Source organism: Protopterus annectens, chromosome 8.part0 (genome assembly GCF_019279795.1).
Source record: "Protopterus annectens isolate FY-2018-M chromosome 8.part0, PAN1.0, whole genome shotgun sequence".
Lineage (NCBI taxonomy): Eukaryota > Metazoa > Chordata > Ceratodontiformes > Protopteridae > Protopterus > Protopterus annectens.
Genome location: NC_056741.1, coordinates 1,568,025,208 through 1,568,045,727, shown reverse-complemented (window position 1 = coordinate 1,568,045,727; position 20,520 = coordinate 1,568,025,208). Strand labels below are relative to the sequence as shown.

The following is a 20,520-nucleotide window of genomic DNA, read 5'->3' as shown; positions in this document are numbered from 1 at the left end:
ACGCGGAGGCTCTGCTGACAGATCAGGAGAAGCCTCGGAAGAGGAAGAAATTCACAGTGGGGAAACCTGAGGCGTTGGATCTCTGGGTCCGGGAGCAAGAGAGTGAGAAGAGAGATCAGCAGGCACTGTAGTGGGAGGAGCTGATGGAGCTGACCGTTGACTATGCACTGGGGCTAGTACGCTCCTCATCACCTTGAAGGCTCCCCTATCAGAAAAGCCAGAGAGCCCCTGCTCCGAAGAGGTAGGAACCCCAGGCCGCACCGGCGGGGAAGGCTCCGAGGCCAATGTCAGGGCTGAGCTCACCAGCGCCGACGCTCCGAGAGGGAGAACGGGGTCGGACAATGGTCCGATGCCACTCGCCCCCTTGGAGCCGACGAGAGAGATCAGGCACCCGGATCCGTCCAATGAAGGTATCAAGGAGGAGATCGGAGCGGAAGACGAAGGAGCCGAAGGGGGAGGTATCGGCTCCGACGCCACAACAGTCACGGCTCCGAGGAGCTCCAGCTCCGAACTCTGAGGGAGATTCGAAGGAGGAAAATTAGGTGGAGTCATAATAGCTACCGTCTGATGAGATGGGCTAGAGATCATCTGGGCTAATGCCTGAGACTTTAACAGCCTACTTACCACTCTCTCAAGGTCGTGATCTGAAAGTCTGGACGACCGAGAAGATCGGCTCCGATGGCTCCGCTCCGAGAGCAGGGGAGACCTCGGAGCCGAATGGATGGACTCCAATGAAGGGGATCTTGACCTCTTCTTAGATGGAGCCATCGGAGCCGACAGTGAAAGCATGGGCTCAGAGGTATCGGCACCGAGCGGTGCCGAGACCGGAACCTGTGACTCAAGGGGATCGGCTCCAGCCGGAGCCGATCTAGGCACAGACAAGGAGCCAGCAGCCGAAGGCTTAATACTTGGAGCCGACGGTTTTGCTGGTTTTGAGGGCCTCCCCGATGCAGCCTTAGTCAGGGAGCCTTCGGGCTTTAACAAGCTCCTCAGTATAAGTTTGTTCCTGCGCTCCTGCAGGACTCTTGGACTGAATGCATGACATACTGAACAAGAGTCCTGCAGGTGCAGGGGTCACAGGCAGTAAACACAAGAAGTGTGACCTTCTGTCAGAGACATTTTCTGACAGCACGAGTCACACTTCTTAAAGCCTGAGACCTTAGTTTCCTTTGGTTCCTTCGAGATAACAGTGTCGAGGGTTCACAAAGGTAAGAGAAAAACACACACACACACACACACACACACACACACACACACTCTCTCAAAAAACTATAAATTAACAATAAAAATGTTAATAGGAATACTGACACACCCAAACACTCCACAGGATCCCTAAGAAAAATTAGGAAAGGGGCAGGCTTAAGGCCTAACCTAAGAGTGGAGGGGGAGGTATATAAGGGATAAAAAGGGAAGGTATAAAACAGTAATAGAGTTAAAGGTAGTTGCTAACTACTGAAAAGAAACAACTAGGTGAAAAATTAACTCAAAAGGGTGACTGAACACTATATATATAAAGACTTACCAGGAGCCGGTAAAAAAAAAAACGCACCTTGCAAGCGAAAGCGGCAAACGAGATCTGGGAGTTATCGCCTAGCATCATGGGATATAGGGTTGCCTCGAGCCGGTAAAATAAGCTCTCGAGCTTTAGTAAGTGGCCGAGTCAGAGCCAAGGATCGGCTCCAAACCCATCCAGCAAGAATGAAGGCGAGATTGACAACTTAACATCTCCTATTAAGTGACTGCACTGCTAACTCCCACCCCCCTCCAACTCAGAGAACACAGTGCCTTTACAGACGTGTTTATTGAAACCTTGTACAAGCATGTAAATATCTGCAAAGAAACAGCAGTACCAAACTAGAATAAACTTAGGACAAACTCCAAAAACATACCCCTTTAGTGGACTCCCAGTATAAACAGGTTGTATGAATGCCATGGTGGTGCAGCGGTTAGCATTGTCGCCTCACAACAAGAGGCTCTCCCATTCAATTTTCGGCTGGAGTGCCTTCTGTGTGAAGTCTGCATGTCCTCCCGTGGTCGAGTGATGTTTAAACGCATGCAGGTAGGTGCGTGAATGGGTGTGCCTTCTTTGAAGGTTGGGCGTCGGGCTGGCAACTCGGCACCATAAAAATCCACTGCCAATCATTAGCGGACCGGAGTTCCGCTGTGGCGACCCTTAACCGGGAAAAGCTGAAAGACAAACAACAACAACAAAAGAAAGAAAATCCTGTCTAAAAATAGGAAGGGTTGTTCATAAAAGACAAATAACTGACACATCAGTCTCAACAGGCAACTCCAGGGACTAATCAAGTTCACCAAAGCCTACTCTGAGGCAAAAATTGTTTCAGGCTAAGAACAACAATAAGGCATTTTCAGTTATGTACAAAACCTTAAAGGGAACAACCAACAGCGTGCTGAACTAATAGTAAATGGAACTTCCAATACCACTCCGGGGATCTAGCAAATTTGTTGGTCGACAAATTTAGCTCCAATTTCATCCCCCCAATCAACCCCAGGAAATTCACTCTACCATTTCTCCCCAACTATCACTACAGAACAGGTCTTCACTGCATCCTCCAGAGGTAAAAATACTGTATCAATAGGTCCTGATAATGTCCCAGGATGCCTCCTAAACAGTTTGAAATATGACCTGTTTGGCCCACTAGAATCTCTGTTCAACCACAGTCTCTGGTCAGGCTTCATCCCAGGGAATAGAGGACTGCAATAGTCATCTCTCTACACAAAAGCAGATCATCAACAGACCTAGTGAACTGCAAACCCATAAGTTTAACCAGAGACCCATACCATTTTGGTTTAATCAAGGGCAGTTAATGCCTACTAAACTTGGTGGACTTCTTTGAGAAGGTCACTGGAGCCATGAACGAGGGCAAAATGGTACATACTGCATACCTCAAACTGGCAATGGCATATGACACAATGCCTTACTCGGGCATTACAGATAAACGCATACATTTAGGCATAACTCCCTGTACCACCCAATGGAAAGCCAAATGACGCACAGACAGGACACATGAAGTAAGGACGGAGGAACCCACCTAGACCAAGAGGCCTGTTATTAGTGGAATCCCACAGGGCTCAGCACTGGGACTTCTCCTGTTTAGAATATATTTCTTTCATGTCAAAACAAATATGTCTTTGGATGACCAAATTTGCTGATGATTGCAGGCTGGGTGCAAACACTGAATCGCCCAAAAATGTAGATATCCTCAGGAGGGTCTGACAAACCAATAACTGGTGGAAGAACCATGGGTTAAAACTCAGTGAAAAAAAATGCATAATTATACCCTTTGGGAAGATGACCACTACTGCAAATTACAACACTGATAACACTCCCCTAAGGGTAAATCCAATAGTAAGAGACTTGAAAATTCATGTTAACATTAACCTGAACTTTGATCACCATGGTAGTGTGAAAATCCTTCTATGTGTTGTAACTTACAAGTAAAGTAATGGCATCCAGATCTAAGGAGATCATAGTCCCACTATACTCATCCCTCATTAGCCCAATAATCAAGTACAATGTACCCTTTGGCATGTACCTGACCAGGCATTTGCAACATCTGGAGCGGTCAAAGAGGTTCCTCACTAAAAGAATATATATTGTATGTCCTGTGCAGACCACCTCAAAGTCCTGTCCCTGTATTCTGTCTCCTACGGACTACTGAGGGGAGATCTATGCCTATCATACAAGGCATTCATTGATACAGCCATGGCTGATCTGCTACACAGTCAAAAAACAAACATCACTTAGGTTTAGATCCTTAGACTGGGTAAAGTATTAAGAAACCACTTTCAATTTCAGGTATTTACTGGTGGCAGTGTCCTGTTGCATATAGTTCATCCCATAGTAATTTAACTGGAATTTCTACTGAACCTTGAAAACATTTCTTTTTTTTTCCCAACAGCTTCACTAGAAACATCCCTAAAGCATGCACACAGCATGTTCATCCAAAAGGCAATCTGAGTCCACTCAATCCACCCACCATTTACTTAGGGAAAACTGCGTACCACCTCTGCCCTTGTGCTCTAAGTGTTAGGGGTATCTAGTCTTCTGCAAGCAAATATGTAACAGTGAAGTCTGCAGCTGGATCACCAATCTGTGGGCTATATTTTATGTAAATGATAAATACTATGACAGTCTAAAACAAAAGACTTTATTCACTATAATAGCTTTATTTTCTTTGACCACAGCAGTCTCATTGGTACTTTCTCCTTCAAGTGTGTTCTGTTGATTATTTTTAGCAATCCACTGTCTCCCTTTCTTCAGTTTATTTCTCCTTTGCCTCAAATGCTTGTGCAACCACTTCCAGTTCCGAGGCAGTATTTTTCCAGAGCTGCAGTCTTACATTCTGGCTTACTTTTTCTCATTGTTTTGCTGATCTGTGGGGGTGGAGGTAACCTTTGGACTTTACATTTCAAAGTCCATAAAAACCTCCTTACCATTACAATGTTCAGCAGTTCAGTCAAGTGCAATTTTGTTAGTGTTACATAGCACCATTAGTCAGGTCACAGTGATACTGAACTAACTTTCCTACTAAAACTGTGCCCTAGAGCAACAAAATCTAGTCTTTCATCTGCTGGCACAGAGGCTTTTTAAACTGCTTTGTTCCTTTTACTTGTCTCTCTCAGCAGATTTGTGGCTGTTTAAGTATAGTCACTGATTGTTTTTTCTCTGCCTCCTTGCCAGGTTTAACCCACTTCATTCACCCTCACTATCACCTGGGATCATTCTGCTTCCCTACCTATGACCAATTCTCACCCACCCCCCTCTTACTCCACATTTTTATTTCCATAGCATAGCACTACCTACATATTCCTCAAACTAATACCTTTAGTTCCCCCCAGAAGAAAACCAATCAATAGAATTACTTCCAGTAGTAACACCCACTCTAGTTTACCACCCAAGACACTCTCTTAAACTGGTCTATTCCTTGCCTCCTATAATATCACATTACATCTCTACAACCGAGTACCCTCCTAACATTTTCTAATCCTAATTTACAACAAAGATAAAACGCAAGATAAAAAAGATGCCCCACCTCAGATTATTTTACTATTCCTCCTCATTCTCTAGCCTTCATCACCAAATCTACTTCTTCAAATACTCATAACTTCAACCAGTCCTCACAAAGAATATCAACATCTAGCCAGCCTGTCTTTCTCCATAACAGCCTATTTCTACAAAAAAAATCGGATTTCTATAAATATCGCAAAACTAAGTGTACAAATTTACAATCAAATAATAAAACCAAAACCAAAATATAAGTGGTTACACTCTTCTTTCTGTAAAATATCAATTCAAAAAATTAGCGGAGATATTCACTCCAACCCAGGATCCACTGTTCGTAAAACCATCACTTCCAACCCCAAAAACCTAATACCTCTTAACAAAAAACAAAACCCAAACTCACCTTATTAAATATGAACCTAAGAAGTATGTGCAATAAAATCCATGACATGCATGCCTTCGTTGCCACATACACTCCTGATATAGTCATAGCTACCAAAACCTGGTTAAAAAATAAGAAATAAAGGATAATGAGATCCCCCCCCCGGATACAATACACTCAGGCATGACAGAGAAAACAGGCATACAGGGGGTGTAGCAAGCATTTATACAAATTCCATAACCATCACCTTACTCCCACAGGAAATACACACATTTTACAATGATGAACGTATAATAACTCTCCTAAAAATCAACAATAGGAAAACTGTATGTTTAGCAGCAATTTATGTACCACCAGGGAATAACACTAATATTGCTGAAAACATCTTGTACTGGATATCCCAACAAATTAACCGTGAAACTATAATACTTGAAGACTTAAATATAGACTGACAACTCATACATTTCACTGCCCTCACTGATTCCATAAACATATCAAACAATTAAAACCACTAGAATCAATAAATCTTCACGGAAGCACTCAACCTTAGACTGGATTCTTGAAAATAAACCAGACAGACTGACAAAAGTAGGCTGCCTCTCAGATATCATAAGTGACCACATACAAACATATGCCATTAGAACTCACCATAGCCTAGATAAACATATTATCTATAATCAAATATGAAATCCAACCAATTTCAGCAAAGATATTTTCAATGAAACACTGAAACAATATAACTGGAATGCACATAGAACAATGCCACTAGATATTGCTATAGAACACTTTAATAACATATTCTTACAGACCTTAAATAATCTAGCAACAGTACATAATAAAAGAGTAAAGTCCAACACCCCACACTATGGCTGACCAAAGAAACAAACAAAAAAAAAACTCATGATAAAAAGGGATACAGCCTGAAAAAATTTGTGCAAAACTCCATATCAAACAGGACAAGCAAACATATTATACCAACCTACAAGACAAACTTCCAAACAACCCACAACATTTTTGGCCATCACTAAATAAAGACTACCACTCCCTATCCAAAAACAGACAATATGAAAGACTCTATCCCCACATAGTTTAATTCCTACGTTATACAATCAATATTATCTCTCTCAGACACTAATACATCTGCCCTTCCACCTCTCTACCCCTCTGCAACCAAAAACACCCAGAGCTCTTTAATTTTAGTCCAGTACCCACTTTGCTCATAATGAAGTTGCTCCTTAAACTAAAAACTACTTCTATAGCTGTAGGCCAACTACCATTAGACTACCTAAAAATGGCCACAGAACTCATAGCCTTCTTTGTGCCCATACTAATTAACAACTCCATAGCAGAAAGATAAGTCCTGTCACTGTGGAAAAAAATCCTTCATCATGCCAACTCATAAAAGCGGTACTTCTATAGAGTTTAATAACTACAGAACAACAGCAATTCTCTGCCCCTCTCCAAAATATTAGAGAAATGCATCTATATGCAGCTGATGCAATGCCTAAGCTCAAATAACCTGCTCTCAGAAAAACAACATAGAATCATAGGATCAAAGGATCATAGGAGGTTACTAGGCTACTGGCCCTAGGCCTTTACAAGCCTAGCGGAGTACAACCAACCCCTCTTCCTTAGAATATCAATGTATCAGGTAGAATTAAATCAACAACTACTGCCTTTATCCAAGAGGGACATGGGTGAAACTCCTGGGGTGAACCTTCAGTTTCCCATCCAGTCAACCAAATTACGCTTAAATAGGGTCAATGACGGGCTCTGTTTTACCTCAACTGGAAGTTTATTTCAGAGCAACAGTAACCTCTGTGAGGCAAATCTGTCCCTCCAGCAAGTCCTGTTGATGGCACATATTAGGCTGTGGTCCCTAGAGCGAGTACATCATGTACCATTTGATTTACGAATGTGCAGAATATCCATTAATGTAGGATCTGCGATTGTTTTATATGCAAGGCACAGGTCACCTCTGAGCAGTCTGTACAACACAGAGTACAGTGACAGTGATTTCAGTCTATCAAGGTATGACATATGCTGAAAACCCTGTATTTTCTTTATTAGAAACCTTTGAAGTCTCTCTAATTACTGCAGGTGTCTGGAAAGTTATACACTAAAGGGAGCACTGTACTCTATTATTGGCCTGATGAAGTGTAGAGGGAGGTTATTATTACCTTTTTTGTTCTGTAAGCGATGCTCTTACTTATAAGATTGGCAAAGTAGAAAGCTCTTCTTACCACTATGAAGATATGGTGGTCAAAAGAAAGGCTGCTGTCAACCTGTGTGCCCAAATCTCTCTCACCACTGACTGCATGTTTAGAGTATCGTTATTAATGTGGTAATCCGCAGGGACATCACCCTTGCCAAAGGGAATGACGATGCATTTTTTTGCATTTAGTTTAACCCCGTGACTTTTGCACCAGTCATTTGTCTGTGTGAGTTCCTCTTGTAGGATGTCTACATTTGTTTGGGAACTCAATGACCGCTCCAAGCTTGCAGTCATCAGCAAACTTTGTCAGCCATAGACCATTTGTTTTTGCCTGTATATCTGAAAAGTTTATTCCAAACAGTACAGCTCCCAGCACTGATCCCTGTGGAACACCACTGGTTATGGGTCTGTTGGTAGAGGTTGCCTCCCCTATTTTGACTGTGTGTGTTCTGTCGGTGAGCCGCTTTGCAACCCACCTGACAATATATGGTTTGACGTCCAGCTGGATGAGTTTATCAATGATGCCTGAGTGGTGAATAGTGTCAAAGGCCTTGGCCAAGTCCAGGTAGGCCATGTGCACTGATTTATCTTTGTCCAGGGCTTTAGTGACTGTCCTGAAGAAGTCAACCAAATTCAGTAGGCAGGATCTCCCTTTTAAAAACCCAACCGAGCTGGGTCTTGTGTTTGGAGGTTACCTCTATCTATGTTAACTTTAGGCCCCAACGCAGCACCACTACTGCACGACTATATTTTACCAGTATAATAAACCAACATAGAAACAATGGATTGCTTGTATCCACCATGTTTGTAGACTTGTCAAAGCCAGTCGATACCGTCTCGCACCAACAACTGCTCATTCAACTCTTCTCGATAGGACTTTTGCAATACTCCTTGTCGCGGTTTCTTTGTTACCTATCTGGAAGGCAACAAGCCGCTAAATGGCAACAAACCTACTCATCCTTTCAAGCAGTTACTACAGGTGTCCCTCAGGGCTCTATCCTGGACTGTCTCCTATTTAATATATTTATTAATGATCTCCACACCTCCACTCACCATACTAGTTTAGTTCAGTATGCAGATGACTCAACATTAAAATGTGCAGCCTCAACAATAAATAAGCTCCAAGTCAGTACCCAAAAATCTTTTTCCTCTGTAAAAACCTGACTCAAAGAATCTAACCTCCTACTCAACCCCAAGAAAACTAAGTTAATGCTTTTTATGTTAAAAGTTGCCAAAATTAAAGGCAATCTTTTATCATAAAGTCAGCAAATAATACTATCATTGAAACTGTAACTCACAGTAAACTTTCTAGGCATTATAATAGATGACTATCTCAAATATGAGCAGCATATACTGCACACCATTAAATCTACACACCAGAAACTAGGTTCCCTTTACAGGCTCAATGGATTCTTTACAAATACTGTAAGAAAAACTCTAGCCACCACTTTATTATTGTCATCTCTATTATACACTGCTCATATCCTAACAAACTTAAAACTTATATTTGTTGACACTCCTGGTCAACAAATATAAATAAATAATAAATAAAACAAACTTAAAAAAGAAGTTATGTACTTAACATAATGTTCCATGTGTGTTGTCCATCTCGCCCTTTATTCTCACTGATGGGGTTGGATCCGATCCATCAGATCTGTCTCGGCCATTTTCCAATCTCAAGGTCTTCATCAAAGCTCATGGGCCTCCTTCTTTACCCATAATACAACCCCTTACCTTCCTCAGATCTTGTTTGCCCCTACCAGGCTCATAGAGAATATGACAACATATCTATATATATCAATCTCAAAATATACACAAAACAATTAATTCTGAGGCTATATGGTCCTGTAGTATCCAATTTCTGCTACTCAGTCTCCCAGGAGTATAGGCAGGGGGGTATGGAGGGAAGTTTGTGAGAATAAAAGGCGAGCTGGATGACACACATGGAATGTTATGGTAAGTACATAACATCTTTATGTGATGGTGTCAATCTCACCTTTATTCTCACTGATGGGATCATGTCCCAAGCAACCTGACTCGGGTGGCTCATGGGAGAATATTACTCAGAACCATAGCACCAAAAGAGGCTCTACTCCTAGAGGTCATATCCACTTTGTAATGAGTAATAAAGGTATGAGGTTTTGCCCAAGTTGCTGCAGCACAGATGTTATCCAAGGGTAATCTAGATTGAAAAGCTGCAGACATGGCTACAGACCTTGTGGAATGAGCTTTAACAGTATTTGGAAGTGGTCTATTTTTTTAATTACAAATGTAATTTATACATAGTGTAAGCCATTTAGATAAAATAACTTTTGTGACTGGTTGACCTTTTTTAATATCAGAATAAGAGATGAAGAGCTGATATGATTTTATAATTTCAGAGGTTCCATGTAAGCAGAAATGTAACTGTCTATTAACATCTAGGAGATATTCTCCTTTATTTTGGAAGTTAGGGAAGAAAACTGGCAGCTGTATAGATTGGTTGAGATTACTTTCAGACACAACCTTAGGAGACGAGGGGTTAGTGCGTAAAGAAACTCTGTCCTTATGAAAAATTAGGTATGGGGGCTTGGCAGACAAAGCTTGTAATTCAGAAACTCTTCTGGCTGAAGTAACAGCCACTAAAAAGGGTGTTATCCAGGAGAGGTATTTCAACTCACGTGTTGGTGATGGTTCAAAGGGGGGACAGATTATGTTAGACAAAATGAAACTGAGATCCCAGGGGGTGTTGGATTTTTATATAGTGGTCTTATCATAGTAGTTCCTTTCAAAAAAGCTTTACAAAGTCTGTGTGACATGATTCCAGAACAATTTTCTCCTGTATGAAAATTGGAAATTACGGCCAACTGGACTCTAATAGTGGCTGCAGCACCTCCTTCATTGAAAAGTTTTGCCAAAAATTCTAGAATAGAATGTATGGGCACAGAAAATCGGTCTATCTGATTATCGTTGGCCCATGTAACAAATCTCTGTCATTTACTCCTGTACAGTTTTCGTGCGGACGTTTTATGGAAGATAAAAAGATATGTTTGACTGAAGAGGAAAGGAGAGGAAACCTGGCAATCAGGGCAACAGGAACAGCCAAGCTATTAGTTTGAGATTGTCCAGGTTGGGATGAACCATCCCTGATGGGTAAGTCAGAAGGTCTGCAGCAGGATTCAGAATCCATGGTTCATCCTGAAGATGAAGCTGAAGAAAGGGGAACCAGATTTGACAAGGCCAATAGGGGGTAAAAATGATTATTGTCTCCAACAAACTTGCTTTCTGCAAAAACTTGGGAATTAGAGGGATAGGAGGAAAGGCATAAAGAAGTCCCCGAGACCAATCATGAAGAAGTGCATCCCTTGGTTACTCCCCCATGGGAGGGATCGGGCAAAGTTGTTGCTGCAATTGGCATTGGTGGACGATGCAAAGAGCTCGCAGCAAGGTTGGCCCCATTTCCAGAACATCTCCTCCTTAACTTTCTGACTCATGTGGCCATAGTATGGCCCTGCTCAATTTGTCTGCAATCACGTTGGATTTTCCCCAGATGTGTGTTGCTATCACAAAGAGGTTAGAAGCCGTTGCCCATTGCCAGACCCTTAGAGTTTCTTGTCAAAAGGGGTAAAATCTGGTTCCCCCCTGTTTGTTTATGTACCAGACTACAGACATGTTGTCCAACTGGATTGCTATCATTTCTAGAGGGAGAGTGTCTTGAAATGCTTGCAACACTAGAAGCACCGCCTTCATCTCTAGGATGTTTATGTGCAAGTGAGCCCTGTTTTCCTGCCAGATGCCTTGGACTGTCTTCCCTAGATAATACCCCACACCCTCCCTATCTGAGAAGTATCCGTGGTGACTGTGGCCTGAGGTTGAGGGGGGGAATGAAGTGACAGCCTTGAGATACTAATGGAGAATAAATCCATCATCGGAGATCATTTTTGCAGGTGTTAGTTATCATAATTTTGTGTGACATTGGACATTCCAAGACTGACCACTGTGCGGAAAGTAACCATTGTTAAATAGCTACATTTGCCACCAATCTCACTCGCAAGACTCAACATTAATATAGCTTAAAACAATTAAACTGGCTTGAACTGCACAACTACCTAACATATTCACAACTAACTACAGCACACACTCATTCATCATCCAGAAAAATGCCTTGCACTACAAAACGTATTACTGCCCTACTGTTCAGCAAGGGACCGCCATTCTAGTAACAAATTCTTACTATGCACAAATAAGTCAACTAATGATGCAGAAGACTCACTCTACTCCCAATATGTTGCTAAACTCTGGAACAGTATTCCCACACAAATAAAACTCTCCAACAAACATAAGTTTTGAACCACTGCTTGAACAACGTCTTAGCCAATCCTGGTACTGCACATGCTCATCACCGGGTTAAGACATTGTGTTCACTGTACAATTCTGTCCAAATACTCTCCTTAAACAGAATACTCTCAACTTCTCACTGAAATGACAAAACAATTTTTATACATAACTGGTGCCTGTACACTCCACTAAATTGCATATGGGCTAACTCGTTAGTAGCTTCCACCTCTGGAAAATCTTAAAATGTATAAATGTAACTGCTGTATGTGTATAAATGTAAATAGAAATGTAACTACTGTGTGTTTAACTGGAAGGAAGTATAATGTATTGTAAACAAATGGATTTTCTCCCTACCTCTGCTAAAAATGGGTATTACCCAGATGGATTTTCCTGGTTAACAAAGACAAATAAATACGTCTACTGCTACATCCTCCTCCATAGTGTCTTTTTTAGCCAATGTCAAACTGAAAGTACTTCTGACACAACAAATCAAAACCAAAAAAATCTAAAGGTGTTACTGCTCAATGCTAGCAGTCTAAACAAGAAACTCCAGTCTCTACAAGTTCTCGTAACCCTAAAGAATGCTGATTTCTGTGCAGTCACTGTGACATGGCTTAAAGCCATCAAGAGCACACCATCAGTGCAAGGTTATAGCTTCCACACATTCAGACCAGCAACTATACAGGCAGGGACTAAAGGTGGAGGTGTCTTGATTTACATAAAAAATTAATATACCTCAAAGTTGGTCAAACAGGGCTTGAGCATCTCCATGTTCAAATCACAGAATGCAAAATCTCATACCACTTCTTTGCAAGCTATAGGTCACCCTCTATGACCCAGGAAACCTATTAGAAACACACACACCATCCAACCCAATATGATATTTATGAGTGACTTTAATTACCCCATTATTAACTGGTAATCATATACTACACCAAACATGCAGACATAGAGATTCCTGGATTCTGTAAACACAAATTCCCTGGACCAGACTGTCGATATGCCGACCAGGGGTACAAGCATACTGGATCTGCTCTTGATTAATATGGGAGAGTGCTGCACCCCCCTAGTATGTCTTCTCTGGTAACGTTAGACCACAAAATGGTCTCCTTTAATGTAAAAATAAAACCTGGAACTCAGCTAAACTTGGAATGTTCAGTAACTACTCTAAGGCTAACTTACTACTATTAGTATTAACCTGGCAAAATTTCTAGCCCCTATAAACCCTAAGAACACTACTGCCTAGGTGGAACTGTTCACAGAAATCCTACATAATCATATTAATAGCTGCATAGAGGCAGCTGTTCCCACCAGGAACAAGTAAAGAACTAACTCAAAAAACAAGCCACCCTGGTGGAATTATGACTTCATCATCAATAGGCTGCATAACAGAAGGCAGAAAATCATGGCAAAAATTAGGAGGTGTAGCACCCAGCAGGATTAAAGCACTCTCATTAAACTAAACAAATAACTCAAAGGACAAATAAAGTCTACCAAAGCCAAATTTGAGGTAAAACTGGCCTCCCAGGCCAAGGATATCCACAAGGCATTCATTGTCTATGTCCACAACCTCAAAGGCAATACCCAATTGTGTGTGGAGCTAATTGTTAATGGAGCCATCTATGCTGAGCTAGAACATGCAGCAAACCTACTGGCCACATAATTCAGCTCTAACATTACCCCTGTCTCCCCTTCAACTTCCCCTCATGAAATAACGTCAGATATAACTCCCCCTGCTATCACTAGGGGACAGATCCTCAATGGTTTATCTAAGGCCAAGAACACCGTATCAACAGGCCCAGACAATATGCCAGGATGCCTTCTAAATAGCATGCAGCATAGTCTATCATCTGGAATTGCTGTTTAACTGTAGCCTCCAAATGGGCTTCATGTGTCATGAATGGAGAATGACAACAGGCATCCCTCTGCACAAAGTTAGCTATCTACAGACCATGGAAAGTACAGACCCATACATCTCATTAGTTGCATATGCAAAGCCATGGGAAAACACTATCATGGAAATGATCAGTAATGACATAGGAAATCTACAGATACTGGACCCTACACAATTTGGTTTTGTCAAGGGCAGGTCATGCCTACTCAGCCTTCCACTTGTGCTTCCAATGTACAACTGATAAGTCTTTATGAGTTTATACATTTAGACTGACATGGATGCCATGTCATACTGCACATGAAAATCATCATAGCACTGTAAGTGAAGTCCACCATTCCCATGTACTGGTGAAATTTTCCATATATAACCTGCAATACTCCAACTCTACCAGACTCTCACTGGCAGTAGCTGAGGCTGGGCAGCCAAGGCCTTATGTAACTCTGGACATAACTATGGAATATGTCTTCACCTGGCACCACTGTGTACAGGTCTGACCATGGGTACTAACTCTGAAAGGATAGTCTCTTCATCAAGGAATTCAGGCTGCAGACAAGAAAATTGTTTTTGTGCCACATAGTGTGCGTCCCATCCACCCTAAAAAATGACATTTTATCATTATGTTGAGCATGTGAGCCCATGTCACTGCCAGTAGACTGTTCGACCTGCTGCAGGATAAGGACCCTGTCAGTACACTTTGTGACTATGTGCCACTGCCTTAGGCTGTGTCATGGGTATTAGAGTTATAGCATCATCACTGACAGCCATTCTCCTGTCAATATCAGCCTGCTGTGTTAAGGCACTGGATAATGTTGTTTCTGGTGCTGACCCAGTGAAGAAATATCTCAAAATGTGATTAATGTGACCTATGCCAAATACATCTCGGATTAATGTACTGAAAGCGATCGCACACTAACCTTTCAGACTGACCGACTGTGACTATTACAATGGTCTGAAAGTACTGGTGTTGATACCACCACTTGATGATTCCAGCAACACCTTCATCTGCATCAAAGTCGTCACCCTTTTCAGGCAGAATGAACTCATAAGGACACTACTATTGTTACTCCTGGTAACCTAGTTTTTGTCCAGGCATGTTCCAGCTTGCCATTCACTCTTTTCCTACACTGATATATGACTGTGTTAAGGTGTGGTTCCTTCCCCCTATGGTATTTATGTCGGACACTACTTGATTCCATGCATTAGCACACTCTGCCTGCTTTGGTTCCCATTTTCCAAAAAAGTATTTGCCATATGTTCTCAGAGCATCCATGAGGATGCGATTTTCCTAAGGACTGAGGTTGTTTCTCCTGTGTCTTGCTGTCTGCTGTGACAGCATTTTGTAACCTGAAATCCCATATTGTTGCAAAATCACACCTGCCTCCCCTGTATAACACTATAATGAATTATAGATCATGCATGCTAAAGATTTACAAAAAAACAGAAAACAAAATGTGTGATAAGCACGCTGAAGCATTACTTCTGAGTTGTGGGTTTGTGGTTTTTGGCAGTACTGTCTGCACTATTTAGTTCTCTGCTGCAATAGTAACACATGTGCCTGTATACTTCTGCAACAAAGGGTGTGATACACAATACATTAAATATTAGCTTGTGTACGTCAGTGTTTAGTTTAATGAATATGGCTGTAGTGTGGTCCTGCATTTTACCCACTGCCAAAGATCACTTTCTGCAGTAGGCCTCTTGGCAGATGGAGACAGGACTTCATTTCATGACTAATCATACAAATATTATAACATAGTAAACACAGGCTTGTGTTGAACAGGTTACATTATATTATACTAATATATGACATATCCTAATAATTTATGGTTATCCCTGATTTTAATAGATACTTACACGTTGTACTTTTCGTGGATTTTTGTAGAAGCGTGGAGCCCAGAGATGCTTAAAATGAAAGACTGAGGCAGGTTAGTGTAAGTTGGAGCTGATTTGAGTTCTCATGCAAATGAGCCTCAGTCCTGACCTGTGCACAGATATGTATTCACTCTTGTAGGAGTAAATGCATTCAGTCAGCAAACATGCATAAGCATCATTCACACCTCAGATGAACGCCAGCATGCTATACCTTGTGCATAGCATGTATACATGCACAAGATTGTCCAAGGACAGACTTAACTCTCTTTCAGGCTGTTGAGATTCCACCTTTCCTTATTATTTCACCTGCACAGTCTCTACCACAGGAAATATGCATCATGTGGGTTACAACTTTAAACTGATGCTAATACAGAAATTGTCTGACCTCCCTATTAATGTTGCAGGGAACAATTTCAGTATACCTGACCATCCATGAAAGCATGCAAAACACAACTGTAATATCACATTTTAAGAAAGTTATCATTTATTAAAATATATATATATATATATATATATATATATATATATATATATATATATTTACAAAAAAATAAGTGCATGGAAGTATGCTTTGTTACACTAAATGCCTGTTACTAAACAAACCTTTTTCACAGTTATAATTTCAATACATAGTAGTCCTATATGGATTTATGGGCAAAGCAAAATGATGTCAAACCCTTGTGGTTGTTCTTCACACCTCAGTTGCAACAGACTTTTAAAACATCTCATTCTTAACTTGGTACTACGTGGCAATGCAATCTGTTTATGCCTAGAGTTCTGCCCCAAGCTGTTCTAAAAAAAAAAAACAGAAAAAAAAAAAAAGAAACCAAAATGCTTCTCTACCTGTTGCAGCAGTCATAACCATGGAAGCTAAAGCAGACTGCCTCTGGCAGAGAATGACAGAAGATGGATTTCTTGCAGGAGCTGGGGATCACCCGTCATTCTCGAAGGGGACCCCCCCCCCCACCTTTGGGGAGCAGGAGCACCAGAGGCACAACTTGTCTGTCTTGTACTGTTTCTGGGAGGAAACAATGGATGTTTGAAGCTGAATTCTGAGTTAACAAGTGTCTCAAATAGTTAATGCTTTCAATAGTTTTGTTATATTACGTCTTCTACAACTGTGCAGTATATCCAGCACCTCTTATGGGAATATACAGGATTATTGGAATACTACATTAATAAATTACTTCTGCCTGATACAAGAGGCTCTTTAATTCCATTCTGAAACACTTAGACAGGACAAAATGGAAGCAAGCTAACAATGCACAATGTCAGATGCACAATACTTACAGTGCAAAGCAGGACAATCTGATATTGCGTATTGCTATTCACAACGTATTCCTCCACAGTCCTATATCACTGATGTTGTGAGAGATAAACAGGTAAATATCACAACTCTATAATCATCAATGAGTAATGAGGGGAAAAGTAATAAAATGAATTGAACAAGGAAGGGAATGAAAGAAGGCAATATCTCATATATTTACCAGTTTACATTTAAGAGTAACAAATAGTTTTCGATATGTCGTGACAGTTGAGGTGGTGAAAATGAACCTGGTTACCTGCTGTACAAATATTATTAAGCATATTTGGGCTAAATAATGCAAAGTATTTAAAGGAACTATCGTATTCTAATATGACAATCATATTACTGAGACATGCAAAACTCCATACATTTAGGAAGAGGATGCCTTCATGTGTTTGCTCTGACTAACCTTCAGTGAACAGATCTGCTGAAGCATCTGCTTATGAAATCCATATATATCTTTCCTGTGCTGAGCCACCTGTGATGTGATGTGCAATGTCTGATCTTCAAGTTTGTCATACAATGTCCGAACACAGAAATCTTCTAGCTCCATGATACTTTTCTTATCAGCTGAAATAAACGAAAAGCAATCATTAATCTTAGCTGCAGCACAGTGGTGCTTTGACTACATAATGTCCTACTTGTCTTTGCACAATGGGTCTATATTAGAAGACCGAATGTTTAGGTGATCGAACACCTAAACATTGATCTTCTAATATTGAACTGCACAATGTCGAACATCCCAGGGAAACATGTCCCTCGGCCACAACACAAAAAACACTACTTTACATCTAAATTAAGTGGGGGAGCATTGCCCCCCCACACCCCCTGATGTGGGGGGATGTGCCCCCCACACCCCGCCTAATTAAATATACCAACTCCAAGATCGCTCAACAGTAGGGAAATAGCAAACTCCGGCGAACGGCCAAGGGAAATCTTTCCCTGCGTTAAATTGTCCGTTCGCCGTTTTTTGCTTTCGATATTAGAAGATCGATGTTTAAGTGTTCGATCACCTAAACATTCGGTCTTTTAATATAGACCCTTGCACAATAACGCATTTCTTAATTTTAGATATGTCTTGGTTTAGGTTAGTAATAGCTTAGTATTAAAGTACCGTTCTGCCTTTTCCATAAACTCACTTAAAATTTGTTTTATATTCTATGTACTATATCAAAGAAAACACCACATTTTCCAATTCCATGCTTCAGTATTCATTCATTTTCTCATGCCTGCTTTTTTCTATATAGGATGATGAAATGTTAGACAATGGCATGGTAATGAATGCAAGACAAAGAAAATTCCTGGATGGGACTCCAATCCATTGCACAATGTGAAAACAAACACACACGCTCACACACACACAAGCTCACACAAACACACACACACACACACACACACACACACACACACACACACACACACACACACACACACACACACACACACACTCTGGCCAAGGCACTTTACAGGCTTGCTAATTCAACTACTGGCATTTCATTTGAGATGTAAGAGTAAGCCAAAGAGCTCAGTAGCAACCCATCCACAGATGGAAGGCATGAGAATTCACAACAAGTGGACTTCGTTTTCAGAAATGAAACACAGAATATAGACATTGTGAGGCAGAAGTGCCAGCCTCTGAACCATCATTATGTTACCCCCATACTTTAATAGACAAGATATGAAGTATGCTTTTACTGTCTTGCAGTGCAGCCCTGCAGACCTTACTGCTGCACAGGGAGTTTCTATTATTTCATGTGGAGACAATGCTATGCACTTGAACATGTTACTATTTGTGCTATGAAGATGAACGGTTTGTTGAACTGGAGTTTTGGAACTTAAAAGACTGATACAGACACTAATCAAAAACTCAGTGATAAAACTAAGAGGGTAGTTCAGACTACACTGCACTCACTAATGCAGCAGTATGGATAGGTGAAGCATATGATTTATGGTGCCTACAACAACACAGCATTAGAAACACATCCTTATACTGTAGCTTACTCAGAGCCTTCATCAAGTCATAAAAGGACAAGAGACATGCATTACATAATAGGTTCTCTAATATTTTGTTCACAAAGACTATCCTGAAAATGGAAACAACTTGAGTGAATATTTACATTTTTTCTTTCTAAATCACATACTCCTCCTCCAAAACACAGTGTCCTTTTTTTCAATTAACAGCACTTTTGTCTGGTTCTTCTCCCTGTTGCTGAACTATTACGTAGAAAGAACGTGCCAGACAATGAATGAATGAGTGGGCAGGGTGAAGAAACATGAGTCAGCTAACAAGACAATATCAGATGGATGTCTATATTCAGTAGAAAAACTGAGCCTCTTCTGGAGGAGTGTGATAGTTTGGTTGCTATTGGTAAGCATTAGAAATCAAAAGCCAAGATTTATAGAGATCCTTCAAATTTCCTTCAAATTATGCAGCTGCTTTTAGAACGTACATCTAAATATACCTGAAGCATGTATGGTGCAATAGTACCAAGCCTCTTGCAGACCACTATTCTGTTGTTACCATTTATTTATTTGTTAATCAGGTAAGTAAAGTGGTCCAGAGTGCTTTTTAGTCATGAGATGGTCCAAGACCAGATGTGCAGTCAGAACAAATCTGTATCATAGAAAACTTTCTTACAATAGATTTAAGACATATGAGTCATTACAGCATCTGTAAAATGAAGGCTAACAAAGAATGGTCTTGTCTAGGTAGATTAATAATTTGCTAATTAAAAGGTAGCAGTTATAAACAGTGTATTAACTGTAAGGGTAGCTAAAACACAGAACATGCAGATTATAGCTTGATTAAGATGCACTTACATAACTGGGTGCCAAAAGTCTGAATAGTGGACATCAGGACTGCTTCTCTGGTTTATTTAACATGGAATACCTTCTCTATAGAGCCCACATGTCCTGCCTGTGTCGGAGTGGATCTTCATCAGCTTTCAATTGGTGATCATCTAAACTAACAACAGGTGTTTGTGTGTGTGTGTGTGAATCCTGTGACGTGCTGTTTTTTATCCAGGACCTATTGTCTGCCTTGCTCGCATCACTTGCCAAGATAACTTTCCAGCTAGCTCACATACCTAAATAAGGTAAAGTGCATATCAGAAAATGAATGCATAACTAAAGAAAAGAAAATGGCACAGAAGGGTCAACATCTATGCCAGGTACAACTGCTATTACAAACCAATGCAAGAAAAGCTATATGATTTGTTAGAATGATCAGGTAAATCTGGAATGGACAGAACTGCAGGAGACATGGGTAGGCTGTTGTGGTACTATACACTTGATTAATATTTAGTTATTGCAGGTAGAAAGTACTTAATTGTGGGAAAAGAGCTACAAGCAACTGCATAAAAGGTCAGAAATATTTGTTAAATATTTACAGCGTTCTGTCATGGTCAGGTAACTTAAACAGCTTTGATTTAAATACATTATAAATAGCAAATGCATCTAAGTTTTGCAGGCACTCAGTTCTACTTCCTAGTTTCAGACAAGGTCAGTG

General features: G+C 40.7%; 1 protein-coding gene across 1 annotated transcript in view; it reads right to left on the bottom strand.

The window, feature by feature from the left end:
- LOC122808514 overlaps positions 1-20,520 on the bottom strand; it is a 1,519,214-nt gene that overhangs the window by 858,343 nt on the left and 640,351 nt on the right. Inside the window, exon 10 of the mRNA XM_044079469.1 lies at positions 17,422-17,582. Coding sequence (XP_043935404.1) covers positions 17,422-17,582 — 161 coding nt within the window. The remainder of the gene's footprint in view (positions 1-17,421; positions 17,583-20,520) is intronic.